This window comes from Amia ocellicauda, chromosome 19 (genome assembly GCF_036373705.1).
Source record: "Amia ocellicauda isolate fAmiCal2 chromosome 19, fAmiCal2.hap1, whole genome shotgun sequence".
Taxonomy (NCBI): domain Eukaryota; kingdom Metazoa; phylum Chordata; class Actinopteri; order Amiiformes; family Amiidae; genus Amia; species Amia ocellicauda.
Genome location: NC_089868.1, coordinates 13,730,055 through 13,749,806, shown reverse-complemented (window position 1 = coordinate 13,749,806; position 19,752 = coordinate 13,730,055). Strand labels below are relative to the sequence as shown.

Sequence of the window (19,752 nt, the reverse complement as noted above, 5' to 3'; positions counted from 1 at the left end):
GTACAGCTCAGAAAAAAATAATTTTTGCTGTATGTATGGCATGTGTGTGAGATCGGGAGGAGGGGCTACTACTTACATGCAGTCTGTACTGGCAGCACACAATACTGATAACATGCAAAAAGCCTTGGAATCACAATAGGCCACTTGGCATTCCCATCACAAACAAGGCCAGCACATCAAACACGCCAAAGCCTACAGCTTGAGGTTTCATGCAGTTGCATCTGCCAACAGTACAGGAATGTGGAATATTGTGCATCTGCAATGGAATAAAATGCCTAAGTTGTTTTGGAAATTTATACATCTATACACACACACCACACACAGCAAATTAAAAAAAAAAATGAACATGCATCCCCTTTTCCTGGAAATGTACAGTAACACTGCCATGAATAAAAAGGGACAGACAAATGGCAAATATAATTCCTTCATAAAACACCTTCTAAATTCTTTTGAGGGTTGAGTCCACATTTTTTTATTATCTTTGTGTAGGCCTTCAAAAAGTTTAGATATCTCATGAGGGATTATTTTCTACTGATATAACATTTGTAGTGCAGGTAATACACAAGCAGGAAGGGCAACTAAACTCTCATTAGGCCTCCACCATCCAGTCCATTTCAGATCATAGCCATAAATTATATGGGTTCATATTAGTGAAAGTACATTAGCCCATGTATAAAAAAAAAACTGAAATGTAATGCATACACATAGCAGGCGCAGAGAAATGACCTTAATATCTGTGGCAGCCCCATGCCTCACAGAATCTAAAAACATTATGCACGAATAAGCCTTTGTAAGCCCAGCAAATTACTTGTGTAACAGGTGGGAACCGGGTAGAAACAACAACAAATACACCATTTTACTGAAAATATTTTAATGATAGTTTTCCATATAGTGTGATTTTTATCTTCAAAATTATATATTATCTCTCTATATAGTCAAGTCATGCTCTCTCACATCTTAAATGTATACAGAAGAGAAAGTGCTACTGTATGCAGGACAGCAGACGTAAAAAACAAAAACAATCTCAAACTTCACAACTTCAAAGTTTCCATTGTGACATTTAAATTGCAGCCGAGAACAACAGACACATTCAAAGTATAATCATTTCCTTTTCCTCACACCAGTCTGAATTTAGGCACAGATTACCTAAATTTTCATAAATAAGCACATCAAATTTGTGGCATTGCAGTCTTCGGGAAACCAACAGGGGAAGCATACAGTACCCTTGAAAAATACACTCCCAACTGTGAATATCAACATTTGGCAAAAACAAATTAACTGCTACTTCCAGATAACAATTTGCTAAGGATTATTTTATTACAAATAAACAAGTAATACTTCAATATAGAGTCTGGTATTACAGTAAACAATATTGCAGAGGACAGTCCTCATTAAATCAAACTGTTTCATTAACAGGCATTCAAGTTTAGTCAGAACAGCAAAGCATAGTCATCTGTATTTGAATACTAAATTAGCAGTATAGAAGCAAACGCCAGGGAGGAAGATTAAGGTGGGAGAAAATCAAGTACACATTAACAATATTGTAAACTGGGAAGGTATACAGCAAGAAAAAGTGGAATGTAAATGGGTGACAGCCTCCATTTTTAGTTAACTGAACAAAATACCTAGAACTGATTATAAAACATGGACTGAAAGTCAGTTTCAAACGTACAACACTTCTCTCTTAATTTACAGACCCTCCTACAACATCTGCATACAAACACACATACAGTACCTCGAGTGCAAGTGTTTTATAACTTCACTAAACTATGCCCTGTACAGGAGAAGGCAAGAGCCAGCCTCAATGTGGTCGGTGTGTACAGGTTCACAGTATATTACACTGTACATTATATTACAATAACTTTATAATACAATAGTAAGCAATGTCATGCACATTTTCTTGGACAATAATGACCAGTTTCCTTCAACAAGCATCCATTACTCAGACATCCAGTGCCTGGAAAAAGTCGTTTTCTGTTGCCATAAACAGCTCTAAGTAGCATCCCACAATGCAAGATGCCAGCCAGTTATTCCCCCCCGTCCACCAGCTTCGTATTAATAAAGATTATTTTCAAATGTTGCCATGATGTCACTCTGCAGAGTCATGTCAATGATGCCCGACATCTGGAAAAGAAACATTAGATTTTTGGTTGCACAAGCGATTTCAGATATTCATACTATTGCTCAAAACCTCAAAATAAATCAAACAAAGTACTGTTAATACTGATCCCATATCACACAGGAACACAATGAAAACTAAATACAAAATTAAGATCCAATCTTTCCAACAGATTTCAAACATGGAGAAACAATGAGATTCCTAATAAACCAGACACTTTCTATTGCACAGACATCCAACACAACTTACAGCCTCCCTCCTCCTGCGCTCCTGCTCTCGTTTACGGGCCATCTCTCGCTCTCGGTCCACGGAGGCCTGTTGTTGTAGTTTGGCCTCTGTAGTTGTTGGCGTTTCCTCTGCTTTAGGAGGTTCCACTTCCAAAGCAGGCGGTACAATATCTACAGATGGTTCACTGTCCTGCTCTCTGAAAGTATTGCATCAGTCCTTTTCAGCATTATGGTATTCAATTTACTTCTAGAAGCATACACCCAGCTCTGCAGTGATGAATATATCTATACAGTTCATATAGTTTTGACCATTTAGCCTTCGGTATTGTTAAAGCACACATTGTAGTTAAACTGTAACTGAAATAAGAGACTCCCATTTTAAACTAACTATGCATGATATTGTTGAAGTATCCACTGCAAGCTGGCTATACCTGGGTTTCTCAGCCACCGTTGTCTTCTCCCTTCCTGCCTGTCCCATCTGCAGCTTCCTCAAGGCCCTCTCGCGCTCCTCCTTCTCCATCGCAGCTTTCCTAAACTGCTGGAAGCTCTCATTTGAAGATCTGATCATGGATGGAGTGAATGTCGTCATCTTTCCCAAACTGGCCCAGGAATCAGCATTCTTCAGAACAATGTCCTATAACAAAAGATTAACTAAGATTATTTTATTTTAAAGAAATCATTAGAATCAGATATGATACAGATATTACATAAATTTGGTCAACTAAACCTGGTTAAGAATTTCAAAGTGAAAATCAATCTTGCATGAAAATCCCAACAGTTCAGCACAATCACAAACACTGAATTGGTATTTTAGGAGTCTGCCATCAGCATAAAAAACAATGAGGCCGCAGCGAAGGGCCCCATCAGCAAATGCCAATGTGTTTTATTTATTATAAATAAACTATGCTATTAGAAGTACTTTATACACCATATAGGAAATAGTGCCTAGTGCAGAAACCATGAAAACGCTCTTGACAACACTGCCATTGCGATCAGCCCTGCAGCTAAATCCAGTCTCTCCGGAGTGATTTATATTAAGATGACAGACCCCAAATATCACGCAGGGAAACAAAGTCATAAATGAAATGAAAAGACAGGTTTTTACATAAGAAGGCCATTCAATCATAACAAACACTAACACCACATGAGGAGAACAAAAAGCCAACAGAAAGGAAGTATCAAATTGTGTTCAATAGAGACGGTCTCATTAATTCACATAACTGGCGTGAGAAAGAGAGAGAGAGAGAGCTGCATGGACACCGGAGAGCCCCAGGGCCAAATCTCCACAAAAACCAAAATGATCGACATTAACCTAAAAGGAGAAATACAGCAAAATTTGGGAAAACAAATTAAAATTAATAGATAAACATAAATGTTATTGGGCCCTAAATATGAATATTAAATTTGCAGAATACCTGAAAATCAAGAACTCAAAAGAAAAGCAAACATTGACAAGTAGGGAATCCAATACCGCGTGCTTTTTCGATCCTGGGATTGTTTTTAAAAAGAGCCTCCCATACCTATAACATACCTATAGATTACGTTGTTTCAACATTGTGGCCGGGTTATTTTCAAATCTAGTAGTAATTATAATGCAACCAATAGAATCAATGAAAACAACAAAGATGAGATGTACGCATTATTAGACAAACTATAATGTAAGTTTTATACACTAAAACATACACTGAGCAGTACACGATAGGACTATGGTTTTTAGATTTTGTGTTTATGATGTTTCTTAATACAGCAATTAAGAAAAAAAGAACAAAGAAAGCTAAAGTCTCTTTCAGACCATTGCGTATATTGTGTACGGAAGACATGCGGCTAAAATGCGATTTCGGACTCCACACTGGTTTGGGAGAGTTGCTATCAGAAAGTTAATGTTAATTGCAGGTTCAGCCGCGTCCCCTGCGCTTTCAAAGAGGAACAATTCTGTGTTGACGCAGATGATCACATGCTGCTGCTGCTGCGCCGCTCAAGCCGGAGTCCGCGAGACCTCAGCAGTGCCTTCCCTCTGCTGATCGTCTGAGCTTGGGCTGAATCTGCGGGTGCTTGTACTTCAGATTCACATTTTGAACAGATGACGAGCCTCTGTATTAATTCTTGCACATTTTCTTTTATAAATAGCTTACAGCACGGACTACAAGAATTACTGCACCGTCACATTTTTCATTAGCCACAGTCCCGTGATCCCGGGTATTTCACGTTTTCAATCCCGGTATTCCAGGACTAGAAAATTGCTTGGGATCGGATTGCCTGCTACTCAAAATGCACACTCCTCCCAGATACTGAAAAGGTCCCCATCCTTCTGGGAGAGGAGGAGAACACTGCCTGCCACAGCCATAGGGACAATGTAGGGACAGTGTGGACAGTGGGTGGACAGCCTGCAATCACACAGGCCCACTGCTTCAGGGAGGGGGGCAGCCACACAGCCTGATATAGGATCAGCGCATCAGAGGGGGGGCAGTGGTGGACTATACTGGGAATGAGGAACATTTTACCAATGTTTTTTTTTTTTTTAACATAAATATGATTTACTATGATTTTCAATACATAAAAGTAATGTATTGAAATGTACCTAAATAATACCATTTTCAATTATTTTCTTTTGATTTATTCATTTAATCATTTTAATGTATTTTGTATTCTATTTTTGTTTTACTTCATTTTCTATAAATCTATATTTTCCGGTTTATATGTATCAATTATATCACATGCTTTGGCAATACGTGTATACAAATGTAATGCCAATAAAGCTTACACTGAGGGAGAGAGGCGAGAGAGGGAGAGAAGACTGCACTAAGACGTACTTTCTTTGGACCAAACAAAGGTTTCAGATCTTGAACAGCTACATCAGCTGTGTAGGTCTGAGCGTCTGACTGACTGGTAGGACTGTTTTCCTGCGCTGCTCCACTCACATCTGAAAAACAAACCACGAATGTCAAATGAAAGACCAAATCAGAGTACCGGGCATTCAAGTGTGAATATGATGAGAAATCCTGGCTAGATTGGAAACAGTGTACACATGGGAATGAGCCTCTCATAATTCAGTAGAGGGATTAAATTATTTACTATGACTCACTAGATAATTTTGGGGGGGTCTTGGATTCATTTTCTGCTGTAGCCGAGTCCAATGCAGAATAACTCAGTTCATCCATTACAGGAGACAATGGGCTGTCCTGAAGAGGGGACAATACTGGGCACTGAAAAATACATAATCCAGTTAATGAATATGAAAAATCAATAGGCAATAACTTGAACAATTTTTGAAACAGCTCACCCTTATTTTATTAACATTTACTATAAATTGGGTTTAACGATTGATTGTATTTCCTGGTTCTGCAGAAAGAAAAGATCCATCTTCCCAATCCCAAACTACCCAGAGAAAGATCAATTTCATCTGGTATAGCAAGTGCATGTTGCAAACCTTATTGTACGCATTCATTTTACGCATGGCAAAACTGATCTTTGAAGATAGGCCATCTCACTGACCTCCATTGTGACGTTGGCTGCGTGTTTGTGTGCAGGATTTGAAGACGACACACTGCGAGAGAACACAGACGGGGAATTCAAAGGAGACAAGAGTGTAGACATGCCTGCAAGAGGAACACGGATACACATGTTTTTTTTCATAAAGAAAAATAAAAAAAAACTAAAAACCAGAAGCTTCTGACGTAGCAACAGGATGGGCTTCTTGCACAAAAAGGTGGAAGCATGCAACGCAAGCATGCAGGCAGCTGAAGGTATGAAGCACGATGGTCTCAAACAAGAGAAAGAAAAAACAATGACCATCTGAAGCATAGCCTTAAGAAAAGCAGCAAATGGAAAAACTCGAGCGGGGATGAAAAGCAGAGCACCCGACTGAAGGCAGCACAAAAGGCTTCAAATGTGTAGGATGCTGGTGACGCAAACAAAGGCACCGTCTTACCTTCGGTTTGTACCCTAGTGGGAGGATTCTCGGATAGAAGATGTAGTCGGCTGAGCAACGGTTGCCCAGCTTGGACTTCCGGTGTTTGTGGCATAGACTGGAGGTGCCGCATTTGAACAGGCTCACGTGGAGGTGAATGTGACGGGGGGTTCAATTCGGCCGAGTGGAGCAGACTGAGATCTGAGTGTCGCTCAGCGGCCTCATCTGGGGGCTCTGAGGGCAATGTGTGTTCGGGACAGAGAGAGTGGGGGCTCGGGGTTTGACCGAATGTCTCTTCAAGTGCCTGTGGTTGCTGGACTGAGTCAGGCTGCTGGGCAGAAGGCCTGTGTTTAGGAGGTAGAGGTGCTGCTTTGGCACTAGGCCTCGATGGCTGTGGTGGCAGACGGGTGTGTAAGGCTGAAGGAAAACAATTCAAATCCGTAAAGAGAGTGTCAAACGCCTGCAGGTAGTGCATACAATAGTCTGGAAAATGTGCCTAAATTAATGAGACATTAGGTTTTTATTACACAGGCAAGTGGTTAAAAGAAACAAAACCAATGGGTCCATCCTGTCCAAGCCTACACTGACCACTCCGAAAGGACAGGACTTCAACTGACCAAGAAAAACCTCTCATTGCTGCAACACCCAATGCAGCAACTGCCAGTTAACAACATGCCTGGCTAATTTGAGTAAAAAACTCTTTAACGTTCTCTCCAGCACTTCACGTACAATGACTCTGCTTTTCCTGAAGTACACTCTAAACTGCCTACTCTATGTAAAACTGTGAGAGCAGCTCTTTTACCTGGGGGCGAGACCATGATTTGTTTAGGTAGATGCAGTCGGTCTTGCAGCAAAGGCTTAAACAGGTTCAGCTGTGGCAATGGAGGCTCCGTAATGGCAGGCTGGAAGCTCGTCTCAATTGCAGGTTCAATTGGACCTGCGGGAGCAGAATTTCGCACAGCAGCCGAGGCCTGCTTTCCTTCCTGTTTGGAAACACAGGAATGTATGGTAGAATTAAGCATTTCCATTACATAACCTATTATGCAATACCTGCACTGCTAAATTTACATACTAAAATACATATTTCAAGTAGAATAAAAAGCATACCTCAAATGAGTCACAAGGGTTCTCTTCATACATATTATCTATCACCAAGTGGTGTGTGGTACAATCTTTTTACAGGAAGTAGAAGCTGAACTTACAAGCTGCCATCATTTCTTATTTACCTTGGTTACGATTTTGACATCTGTTCTCATTTGCTTCCTTTTCGTTTTCTGTCCTGCAAGAAAAAGGGTGCGACAGTTAAGTTGTAGTCAAGCAATTTACGATGCAAATACTGCACTGTGTGGACTGAACCACTTTGAATGGAAAAGGGTAAGTTCACTACCTACAACAGAACTACTCCGTAACCCCAAGGTTGTACGTTAATATCCATTGAATTATACAGATAGCGTACGGGCTTCTGTTAATTTTGATGAAACACATTAAAAACCAAGCAGTGCTATCCACAAGTTATACTTTTGAGAAGCTTAAAAATTAATGCTATAAAAATAAAGTGGAATTGAGTGGCTGACTTAGTTTTGATCACTGTATAGATTATGGTGGAGCTTCAATTAAAAGCAAAGGACTAAATACCAAACCCAGACAGGAAATTAAAAAAATAAAAATAAGAATTAATCTTAGATTTTCAATATTAAAGGCAGGTTTAAAGTAAAGCTCTCCAGTTAACAATGGTGGGTAGTGCGTTTTTATTGTTTACATATTTTTTTACATTGAATTCAGCATACTTATTATCAAAAGGCAGGACTCCAGCAAAAGACAAATATAACTTACCTTTGTATAAACAATGTTAAATTGATTGTGTAACCTTTGTTCTGTGGGTTGTGCTGTATCGGATTTGATGCATTACGTTTCCCCACAGACTCTGCACAGTTAATATATTTTGGCATTGGAAATCATACATCATGAAAGGGGTTGGGCACTAATGAATGTGAAAGTCGTTAAAAGATATGGGGTCTGAATTGTGGAAATTAATATTAAAAGTTCACAAATGCTTGAAGATGATATAAAAACAAATACAAATAAAAATTCGTCCTAAAAAGGGAACCCCTAATTTTAAAATGTACCACAACAATAATATTCTATAAAAGTTGTTTATTTGATTGTCTGGGTGTTAAACACCAAGGTCAAGGAGTAAACGTACTACCAGTTACGGTAAAAAAAAAAAAAAGAAACAAAACACTTATTGTGCTATTGCTACAGAATGCAGTTGTGTTGCAGGACAATTACTGTAACCTACAGTAGAATTTGGTCCTACTCCTTCAATCCCTGCATTCAGTTTACAAATCTGGAGAAAACATCTCAAATACAATATATATATTTATATAAACAAAATAAATATTTGAAAACATTACAAAAAAATTGCATTTACAAATAAAAGTCCTTTAACAGATACCTGGTACACAACTGAGTACATTTGTTTTTAATTACAATTAAAATCAACGAGATCATTAGTGAACTACAGATTATTGAATACCATTGAACGTCGGTGCTACAGTTAAAACTGAGAGCCAGCAAAACCTTATATGCAGGGGTTGAAAGAGACGGACCTTTAAAGTGCAGTGCACGGTAGCTAAATGTTACAAAAATAACCCATATAACAAACAAACAAAAAAAATAGCTTATGCCCTTGTGAACACACAACTTGTTTCACTGGGAAAACAAAAAGGAGAATCTAAATCTAAATTTATATATGTTATTAACATTCCTTTGAGACAGTTAGGCACTAGATGAAAATAAGAAATAAAGTGAAAAGATCTGTTGTGATAATAGTTTGTGAAGAACTGAAAATTGAGAACTGATACCTATAAATGGTTGTATTATAAATCCTATTTGCTGGTGGTTTGTTTAAATCAGGAGAAAGTCCCTGCATGTTTGGCTGGCTGGCCTCTCATTTCAAACTCTGCACAATTTTCAACCTATTATGTTTAATAAAAAAAAAACATTAAAAAAAAAAAAACTCAGTAATCTTAACTTAAACACTGCAAAAAACAAAAAACCAGAACATAGCACCCACAACTCAAAAAGACTAAACAAAACGAGAGTGTTAGGTTTGACACAGATGAAGCTTCAGTTTGGAGGGGGGGTAATGTAACAGGGCACAGGACAATGTGTTTAGATCTCAACAAAAAAGGAAAAAAGTACTTTAATGATTTCAAGTATTTTGGTTTGTCAGCAGGTCTAACGGTTACATATTGTGATTGAATGATGCATCCAGGTAAACGTGTTTGTCACTCCTTAGTGGCAGAGAATGGGAAACAGTCCTGGTATTAAAAGGCGGACGCACTTGGGTTTACAGTTAAGTGCCGAAGAGGACATCTAACCTGATTCAGAGTCACTGCTATCAGAAGTGCTAGAATCACTACTACTGGTGTCAGAGCTTGAGGAGCTGCTGCTATCGCTTAATCGAGAGGGGCCTCCGAGGACTTGAGTGGCATCAGTGTTTTCACCTAGGGGGGGGGGGGGGGGGAGAAACAAACACTTAGTCGAAAGACAAGCTATAAAAACAACCAGCAACAACCTTTAATGGACTCTTTAAATTGACTTTTAATAAACTATACGTACACTTAGTTTTCGTCTTCTTGACTGAGTTCAACTGCTCACTGACATTGTGTAAGCGCTTCTCAAGCTCCTGCTTTTTCTCACACTGCAGCTCCTCCTTGGATTTGGGGGCTTTTTTCTCTGCACATATGAAAAAAAAAAAAATGCCATATACAAATTAAAACATGACTTTGGCTTAAGACATTTTCTGCAGGCATGACATCAGTTGATCAGAGAAAATACTGAAAAACAATTCCCATAATTGTCAGTTTATAACTGCACACAGATTTTATACACACAAGTTTCTACATTAACTACTTACGGTTGGGTTTTCTCGGTCTTTTCTTAAGACATCCCATGACGTATCTCTCGAGGGCTCTTAGCGTTGACGGTTTTAACGTTTCAAAGTCAATTTCTATCTCCTCCGGATTGGAGTCTCTCAGTGATGGCTCTCTTGACTGGATTATATTAACTACTTTTCCAAGCTTGTCACCAGGAAGCTTGTTTATGTCAAGACTCAGCTGTCTTTTCTCATCATATGTCATCGGGACTGCAGGTTCTTCATCAGAGTCACACGGCAGGATCGGCAAATTGCTTTTCTTACTTTGACTGCAAAGTAAAGTAAAGGACGGTAAATAAAAGGGGTTAATATTTTGGAAACGGGCATTGTGCAAATAATGCTTTACATTTCAAGCACACAACAAATTTAAAAAAATACCCGAATTACAACGAAACGGGTTCTTTTATTTCCATTTACACAAAATGCATAGAAAATTTCTTAAAAATACAAAAAAAGTCTTAACTTACACCACTGGAGCTCCCTTACTGGACTTTTTCTGCACTTTGGATTTCGGTTTCCTTTTGTCCTCGACACCTTTCTTCCTTGTTTTTTCCTTTTTGTCCCTCTCTTTTTTCTTCTTCTCTTTCTTAGATTTTTCTTTCTTCTTCTTTGGCTTCAGCAAGGGAGCCTGGGTAAGTATCTGCAATTGTTCACGAACTTCTTTCAGCTGCACAAAAAAGAAAATCTGTTAGTCAAATAGAAAATCTTGGACTATTCTTCAGACCAACAATAAAATAAAAAATAAAAAAACACAATGAATTAACACTCCTTTCCAGAAGTGACTCAAATGCAGTGTATGAGGCAAGATGGCCATGGGCGATTAGAAACATGGTGCCACATGCCTGCTCTTGCAGCCGTGCCAGCCGCTGAACCCGTTCCTCCTCGGTGTCCGAGGAGCTGTCCGAGTCGGAGGAGCTCTCGCTGCTGCTATCACTGCTGGGCGAGGGGTCCCTCTTCTCTGGGACAGGAGTCTCCAGCTGTACACTTTCAAAATCTGGCATCTTAGCAAAGCGCATCTCAAAGACATCCTAATGAATGAATCCAAAGAACTATTAATTAGTCATGACAAAAAGAAACGACAACAAAAAAAACACGTGATTGAAGCTTATATATAGGTGGTAGAGTATTTTCATAGAGAAAAACAAGAAACTAAAAGAAAAAAAGACACACCTGCATTTTTCTTGCCATTGCTACAACCTCGTGGTCTGGGGGGTTGTATTTGTAACAATTCAAGAACATTAACCTAAAATCTGATGCAAATTCCTGTACATCTTTGTATACTCTTTCATCCATCTTTTTCTGCAGGAAATGAAACAAAAATGTCAGTTTATCTTTGAAATATTTTGCTTTAATCACAACCATGTTTAATACATTAAGTTTTACGATTACATTTTTTATTTTTTTTCCCCCCGATTTGAACTGTTCAGTAAACCCTAGAATCTAACGCTAATTTTCACCCTACTTTTTAGCTGCAATGTATGGCACTTACTTTTATGGTACTAAGGTCCATTGGATGTTTGATAATATCGTGATAATCATGAAGTCCCAATATGGCTGCATCAACAGGCTTGTAAAATGGCCAAGCATACCCTGCATGTTTTTTTGCAAACATCTCTTTCAGAATCCCATTGCAGTATTTCAGCTGCTCTGACAGTTTGGCTTTCTTGCCGACTTGATGTTGCTGCTGGGAGTCTGGTAGGTCTTTTCTTGGTGGTTTAATAGGCCGACCGCTTCCTCGTCTTGAAAATAATTTGCACGGCCTCTGTTCTGTAGGAGTAGGTGACGACTCGCCACTTGTGATGACTGATGCCGTTGGAGTCGTAGTGTCTGCTTTTCTTTTAATGCCCTTTTTGACCTGAAACCATGAAACACGGAAGTTCTGTTCACCATTTCAATTTGCATAGCAAAGAACTGCCAGTCATTAAGAATTCAGCAGCAAAACACAAGCATTTAACTACTAATTGTAAATAACAGTGGCACAGTACTCTTCATTAACGTTATTGGCAAACAAACGGAAGACATTTGCTTTAACCCAAAAGCAGGGGATTACTGAATGACAACATACAGAACTTCACTCCTTTGCAAGCTCTTAATTAATAAATCCCCTCAGTCGTCATACATCTCCCACTGCGAATATCTGAAATTTCAGATTTTATTGAGCACATTCTTTTTTTAAACCCCCCACCCACTCTATATTTACTATGCATCGAATCGGTAAGGAACTATGAAAAGTAACACCCATGCATTCTAAACTTACTTTTGATGACAGATGTGCAGACATTAAAGGTGCAGAAGGGATTGTACGGAGGGCCTCTGAAGGAATCACTGTCACAGTCTGCTGAAACACAACTTCAGAGACCGGAGACTGAGGCTTCAGCTTGGACAGACCTTTCCATGAGAGAAAATGCACGAACACTATGATAATACAGTAAAATCAACATTTTACACTGTTCTATATGGGATTAGTGCTCTTCATTTAATCTCATCTTACTGAAAAGTGAAACACCATTCAGATATGAAACTCATTTGGTTGTAGTCTTACCTGCTGAAGGCTTCCTTCCTTTTCCTCCTCCCTTGTTCATCATCATACTGATTTCAACTTCTTCCTGTGGCATTTGTGCCACTTTCTGAAGAAAAAGCTTCTCCAAAGCCTGTGCCATTAGAACAATGTCATCTCCAGGCTGTGAACAAGAAACATGTTTTCAAACATGGCAGTTCCAATCACTTTGACATATCATAGGAATGTACCTTACAATTAATTCAAACACTTCCATGAAAAAATGTAATTGACATCAGGAAAGTACCAAACCATTAAACAATAACTCTACAGAATAAAGGGTTAGCCTACTTGTAGTTTTTTTTTTTTAAACTCTGGTGCTAAAAATCTACCTATGAAAGCCATTCTTCGATTCCACTACATGACCATGACACACAAAATCTACAAACCAGATATTCCTTCATATATAAAGTACACCATTGCTACAGGAGTAATTAAATAAGGGATTACATTTAACCAATTCTCATATAGCAGAAAGACTTTACACGGGTAACTAACATCCTGGAACATACAAAAGTCAAGATCAGTGACACATACCCTGTTATAAACATAGCAGTTTGTGAACATTGTATTAAAGTCTTCTATACATTCCATTGCTTTCCAGTAATAGTTATTCTCAAGCCGCTTCTTTATGGTGCTCAAATCCATTGGTGTGTGAATGATCGTATAATAATCCTGTGGAATCAGAGAAACCAAAAACATTGTAAATGCTAGAAATACAGCATGAAACGCACAAAAATATAATCCAGACCTTTCAAAACCTCACAACAGGTGCTTTCAGAGTCCTTTTGTTCTACACTGCAGCATCTCTGTTCTCCGTTACATGTTATAAATATCATGGGCCAAAATAAACAAACTGTTTGTTCCAGAGTACTTACTGAAGTGTAATGATGAATTTCTACTAGTCACGTTTCATATGCAGTGTCTGGATATTGCATACACTCTTACAGTTACACACCATAAAAAGAATTCAGATATTTAAAAAGTCCTTACTGGAAGGTTTAGCCTCACAGCATCCACTGGCTGTCGAAAAGGCCATGCAAAGTTGTGTGTCCACAAAGCCTTTACCACTACTTTCTGCAAGTACTGGAGCTGATTGGTAAGACGTCCAGGCTTTTTGGGGTTTTTATACTGAGGGGGTGGAGGGTTTCCAATGAAAGTCTTTGTTGTTCCTTTAACACTCGACATCTTGGGAGGTTTCAGCATCTTCTGAGAGATTAGAATATAGTCTTCCTTCCCAGCATATTCAATTTCTCAAAAGATCTTCCTTCTTATCTGAAAGACCCAATAATATTCAGTGAGTACCCATAAGTCTTTGCAAACAGAAATAAAAGTAAAAAAACAAAACAAAAAGTTGTTGACGGGTACCTAAAAACAAAACATTTTGGTTGGTTTGTTTAAATTGATATTTTATTTAAATTGTTTAACATATTGGGTAGGACAATAGGGGAAGTGCACATAAGGAGTCGGACCTGCCTATAAAGTAATATATTTGATGACACTTTCACAGTTTCTACTCAGCTATGAATAATCACCTATTTAATAACATTAAATTCAAGTTTCAAACTTGTGGTACCTTCAATAAAAGATCTCACACAGGGGCTAACAGAGGACAGCAAGAAAGAACAGACCAACCTAATTTCCACAGTCAAAACACTGAAATGAGAAAGGTGAATTGGTAAATGCTTACTTGAAGTTAAATCTAAACTGCTGGAATGTAGAAGTACATTTTGTATATACATCTAATGAGTGTCTTCCATTATTTTAAGTTTCAGTTAATTCACTCATATTTTACATTCCACCTTCAAAAGCACTTTTCTAATGTTGGCAAATCAAGCCTTAGAAGTTGTGCCTGAGCCCTCCAGTCATAATGAACACTATAAATATCCCCTGAATCCTCTTCAAACTAACCCATCTGTAAGAACATTCAAGCCACATTTAGGGCTAAATCAGATATTTTAACCAGTTCACAACTCCCTGTTCCTACTTTAAAAATACAGCAGACAAGCAATTCATACAGTACAGCTTTTTTGAGTTTAGGTTAATCAAACTTGTTCAACTGACTAATTTGGGTATTCCTCTTCTTGAATTGCAAAGAACTCACTGCCAACAGCCTAAAGTATCTTCACAATATGCTAAGCAGCTAGAAGGAACATGCACACAAACCTAAAGCTGACAAATACAAATACCGGACTAATTCATCCCTAATGGAGTAATGACATTTAAATAACGGGGACCTTCACTTCACAAGGCAAGTCCCACTATAGAAAAATCAACATGGGGGTTACATTTTCAAACCATTGTCTGGTGTAGACTGGTGGAAAATCATGCAAACACTTCAGGATTAATCTTCATACCAGTGAATTCAAAAGCAATGGTTGTGAACTATTCAGAAGCCTACTTCAACAAAATAAAACTTTACATAACACCAACCCAACATAAGCAACTTCACCATTATATAAGAAGTGACAATATTGTGGGGTTGTTGTATATTTTTGGACGGTTCCATGAGGCTGACCAATTTTATTTCAGACCACTGAAAACACATTTAACTTTCCACAATTGCGTTACCTTTCCTAAAGGCAACATAACATTGTAAAGACATAAATAAAATAAAAACTGGAGGAACAGCTTTACAAGGCTCACACTGAAACCTACAGGTTAATTCGAAAAAGTCCTTCAAATTCAGGAAGTGGATTTGTTAAATTCCATTTTATAGATAAAAATAACTCTTTACATTGAGATAAAACACCTACTTGCACAGATGCCCACATGTTTAACACAAAAGTTATTTGACTTTTAGGGCAAAAATTAAACTGTGCCTAGAAAGTCACCTGCCAAGTTAATCTGAACACACTCTTACTCCATAGACCATGCAGCAACATCTACAATGTACAGGAAGTTGTTCAACATTTTTTGTAAATTTGTAAGGGGGACATTATAAAAAAAGATTTAATGTTAATCTTACCTGGTCAGTCATTCTGTATTTTAGTAAAAGTCTGACTAAGAATATTCATCAATGAAAAGCAACTGAAGTCTGAACCTACGGGCCAGATCATAGTGAGCTTTAGGTTTAATGAGCATTGGGACACAACAAGTAGGTCCAGACTACTCCACTGGATCCTTTTATTGCTTCCAGGACAGTGAACTTGAAGGAGGTAAAGATCCTTCTATACATTTATATATATATATATATATATATATATATATATATATATACACATACATACATACATACACACACACTATATAAATATATAGCAAGTGTCCCATAATTTCAGTTTTGCACAAAAGAAGTTGAACTCTGAGGCCATCCAATCAGTCTTCCAAATTTAATTTAGACCTATTACTGGTATTGTCGGGTGCAAAGGCATTGTTAAAAATATTAAACTTCTGTTAATTCCCATTCCCACCTTTAACCTACATTTTTCCCCACTCTTCTTGGCGCATCACCCTTTAAGTATCCTCCAATGCCCCCCACCTCCCTAGGTACTGCTTTCAATTTGTAATTAACTATTATACATATTGAAACTACTTTTAACAGCATGTTTGCTGTACTCATTTATGGATAAAGAACTAACTGAAGTCACAGATTTTGACAGTAACTATGCAGAATTTGTTTCAAATGTGTTGCCAGCTCTGCAAGGTCTTACTAATAATATAAACTTTCTAAATCTTAACTTTAAAACAAATGTTAGGAATTTCAATACCAAAATGAAGACTAATTTTTAAGATCACTTTAATTATGGCTAAACTCAGAAAATTCATGATACCTTTTAGATGTAACCACACTGATGGTCTAACCAATGCCATAGCATTTCTCTTGGGACACCTAAAGTACACACACAACTCACAGCATGTGACAACTTTTTCAAAGAACATTGATAAAATCCCATACCACCCAGTAATTACAATAAAGTCTTTGCAAACCAATATTTTATTAATAAATCACTTGGATAAAATCAATGTTCACGTATTCAATATTAAAAATAAAAAGTCTACATTTAAAAACAAAAAACATGGACATAACAGAATCCCAGTTACTGTCGAAGGTCATACCTGAAGTTACAATACAAAAGCAAATTGGTTAGTTAATATTTGTATATTACACAATTCTGACAATTAAAGAAGATTAGGATCTTCACTTAGATCTCGTTGCTGATGTTTATAGCAAGTGAAACTTACCAAAGCAATGACCTATGCCAACTCAATGACCCATAAATATTAATGTATAAGTATACGACCCCCACTTACCAAAAATTAAGTCATGAATGGTCTCTTCTTCATAAAGGATAATGTAATCTTCGGATCAAATTTAGTTTGAAGATAAATATTGACTTGTATCTGTTTTGTTGTCAATCAAAACAAAACGGCATTTTCAAACGTACATAAACAGGATCCTCAAGCCCCCTTTGTGGCCGCTTTCAACAGTTAAATTGAACATATAGAAATATATACATTAACAAACAAACACGTCAGGAGGAATAGACAGTGGATGTTTACTGCTTTGTTACAAATTTGATTGAAGCTTTCAGAAGTTACAAAGTTGCCAAATGTCAAGGTTTGGAAGCGGCATCATTTTCTACTTCGAGGTGCAGAGCTGTCCAGTAAGAAAGTGTCAAAGAAACAAAACAAAAAGAAAACAAATGGAATAAATTTACATTTTATTTACTATTATTGTCTTGTTACAATTTGCATGTACACAATAGATGAATAAAAAAACAGCAACTTTACACTTGACGTGCGTGGCTACGACCCGGCCAGCTGCGACTCAAGACAAACCCTGCAGCAGATCGGCGACATGCAGCAGACTACAGCACACACGACTCAAGCCCACCACTGCAAACAGCAGCATGCGTGGCGTGGCAGATACAATATGCGCAGAGTAGGCACTGGAGATTGTTAAGCTTTACATTGTCTACAGAGGGGATAACACAAGTGACTACCGTAGATGCGTTGTGTAAAATACACGGACGCGTTCTTGTGGCGCAGATTGCCGCAGGTCTGCAGAATCCCATTGGTGGAGCCGCGCAGAGCTGCGGACATCTGCGCAACACGACCCGTGACTCACGTCTGTATGATGCAATCGGCGGCAGCGTCTCCCCACTGCCGGCTCGTTATGCAACACGACTAGCATTAACATTGCTGCGCAGGCCATGGGGATACACGTCCAACGGAAACACAGTCTGTACCAATCTAGATGTCAAACACCAGATTATACCGGTACCTTATCACTAAGCCGTCCATGGAAAGAAAAAAAAAAAAAAATAAATAAAAAAAAATAAGGTTGCCTGGCAAACTCAGCAACAACACAAAATGGCGACAGGAAATGATTCCCGCGTAATCAGCTACACTTCATCACAACTTATTTATTGTATTTTTTTTAAGATCAGCCTCCAGTCTCAAAATAGGGTTGAAACCAATGTAAAGGAAAAGGGAATAATTACATTGTGCCGATAGTTCGTTCAGAACAGCTCATCTGCTTTTTATATATATAATTTACCTTTCCGTCTCTCTGGCACAAAGATTGAATAAACTGCAGAACTGAGACAGACGGTCTGTGCCGAAGATGTTCAACACGGAGGATGAAAAGCGACGTTTCTTGTCGGTGCGTTAGGCGACGATAAGGCTATTTTATGCGAAATTAAATCTTAATTCTTAGTCTTTTTTTCTTTTTCGTCTTCTATGGCGGACGGCTCCCACCGCAGCCGCCCGGTATTTATACACTCCGGCTCGGTGCGCGGCCTCCCATTGGCCCGCTCCCTCCACGTGTTCCGCCACTCGCCGCTCTTCTCCAAAAGAGCCCCTTTTTCACGGAAACCCTATAGGTATTTTGTTTTTTTAAATCTTCACTTTCTCCGTTGTTTAACTTCTCCGTCGTCGACATCGGCTCCCTGTCCGCCTCCTCCTCGGGTCTGAAACATGCGAATATAAACTTGCGGCTCTCCCCGGGCGAAAACAACAACAACAACAACAACAACAACGGCGCTCACGTCATATTCTCGTCCGGACGCATCACGTCACTAGTCTCGCGAGATCACGTGACCCTTCCAGAACTTTCCGCGCCTCCCGAATAAAGCTCCCCTTTCCAGCACATGTGATACCCAGGCGCGGCCCTTCGACACAAATATAACCGCGCCATGACCGCGATTGTCCCCACACAGTCAGCCCTGGCGCTACCCCTCGCACACGGCCTCTGCGGTCTTTTCCTGAGTCCGGTGTGAAATAGCAGACCGTACGGCTGTTACAGCGCGCCCAGGTAGGAGGGGGCATGATGATGCGCATGTCAGGTCGCTCGTATGTCGCTATTGGGCAGACGCTGCTGGTTCTTTGGGGCTGACGTCATTCTGCTCGCTGTGGAGAAGTGGGCCCTCTGTTGCTTATGTAGAAAATACACATGATATGATATGATGTGTTGGTTTACTTAAACAATTAATATTCTATTGATTTCCTGCCTTGCGTCTATGTAATGCACATTGTGTTAATGTATTGCACACATAAAGACACACACACATTTAGATTTAACTGCAGTATACTAATGAAGTACAGTTTTGTTTTAAATATAGTGTATATCACACATACCCATCTTTCTTCAGTGTGTATTTGTTCAGTTTATGTGTGTGTGTGTGCTTCATGTCAATATCACTGAGGTTTGAATTTGAATTGAAGTAGATCAAAACTTACTTGAATTTACAATTATGTCAACCTTGGACAACCAGTCAGCACAAATGGAGATCTTACGGAAGAAATCAAAAGAACAGTAGAAATAATATGTAGTACATTCTGATGAAATAGCACAGTATTGAAAGGAAATCTACTTCTTTGCCTAATAGTATGTAATGATCAAATACTTCACTAACACTGCACACCTATGGCTCCCAAACCTGGCCACGAAACTCAAAAACTGCAAACAACACAGAGAAGCATGGACATATGTCTGCTTGGAATAACAGGAAGAGACAGAAACAAATAAATGGATCAAAGAGCAAAGAAAGGTATGTG

General features: G+C 38.7%; 1 protein-coding gene across 2 annotated transcripts; it reads right to left on the bottom strand.

The window, feature by feature from the left end:
* Nucleotides 1-854: 854 nt before the first annotated feature.
* On the bottom strand, nucleotides 855-19,018 carry brdt (bromodomain, testis-specific). 2 transcript variants are annotated; one of them, XM_066692583.1, is made up of 22 exons: nucleotides 18,254-19,018; nucleotides 17,005-17,350; nucleotides 13,744-14,025; nucleotides 13,288-13,425; nucleotides 12,736-12,874; nucleotides 12,451-12,581; nucleotides 11,683-12,048; nucleotides 11,364-11,492; nucleotides 11,036-11,221; nucleotides 10,661-10,860; nucleotides 10,176-10,462; nucleotides 9,878-9,994; nucleotides 9,637-9,762; nucleotides 7,480-7,532; nucleotides 7,056-7,236; nucleotides 6,275-6,670; nucleotides 5,839-5,942; nucleotides 5,429-5,549; nucleotides 5,157-5,266; nucleotides 2,778-2,980; nucleotides 2,369-2,543; nucleotides 855-2,124 (listed from the first exon to the last, which is right to left on the bottom strand). In XM_066692583.1, the coding sequence occupies exons 3-22, from the start codon at nucleotides 13,954-13,956 to the stop codon at nucleotides 2,056-2,058; spliced, it is 3,444 nt and encodes a 1,147-aa protein (XP_066548680.1). In that variant the 5' UTR covers nucleotides 13,957-14,025; nucleotides 17,005-17,350; nucleotides 18,254-19,018; the 3' UTR covers nucleotides 855-2,055. The 2 variants fall into 2 exon arrangements, with proteins under 2 accessions (XP_066548680.1, XP_066548679.1); XM_066692582.1 differs by lacking the exon at nucleotides 17,005-17,350.
* Nucleotides 19,019-19,752: the final 734 nt, after the last annotated feature.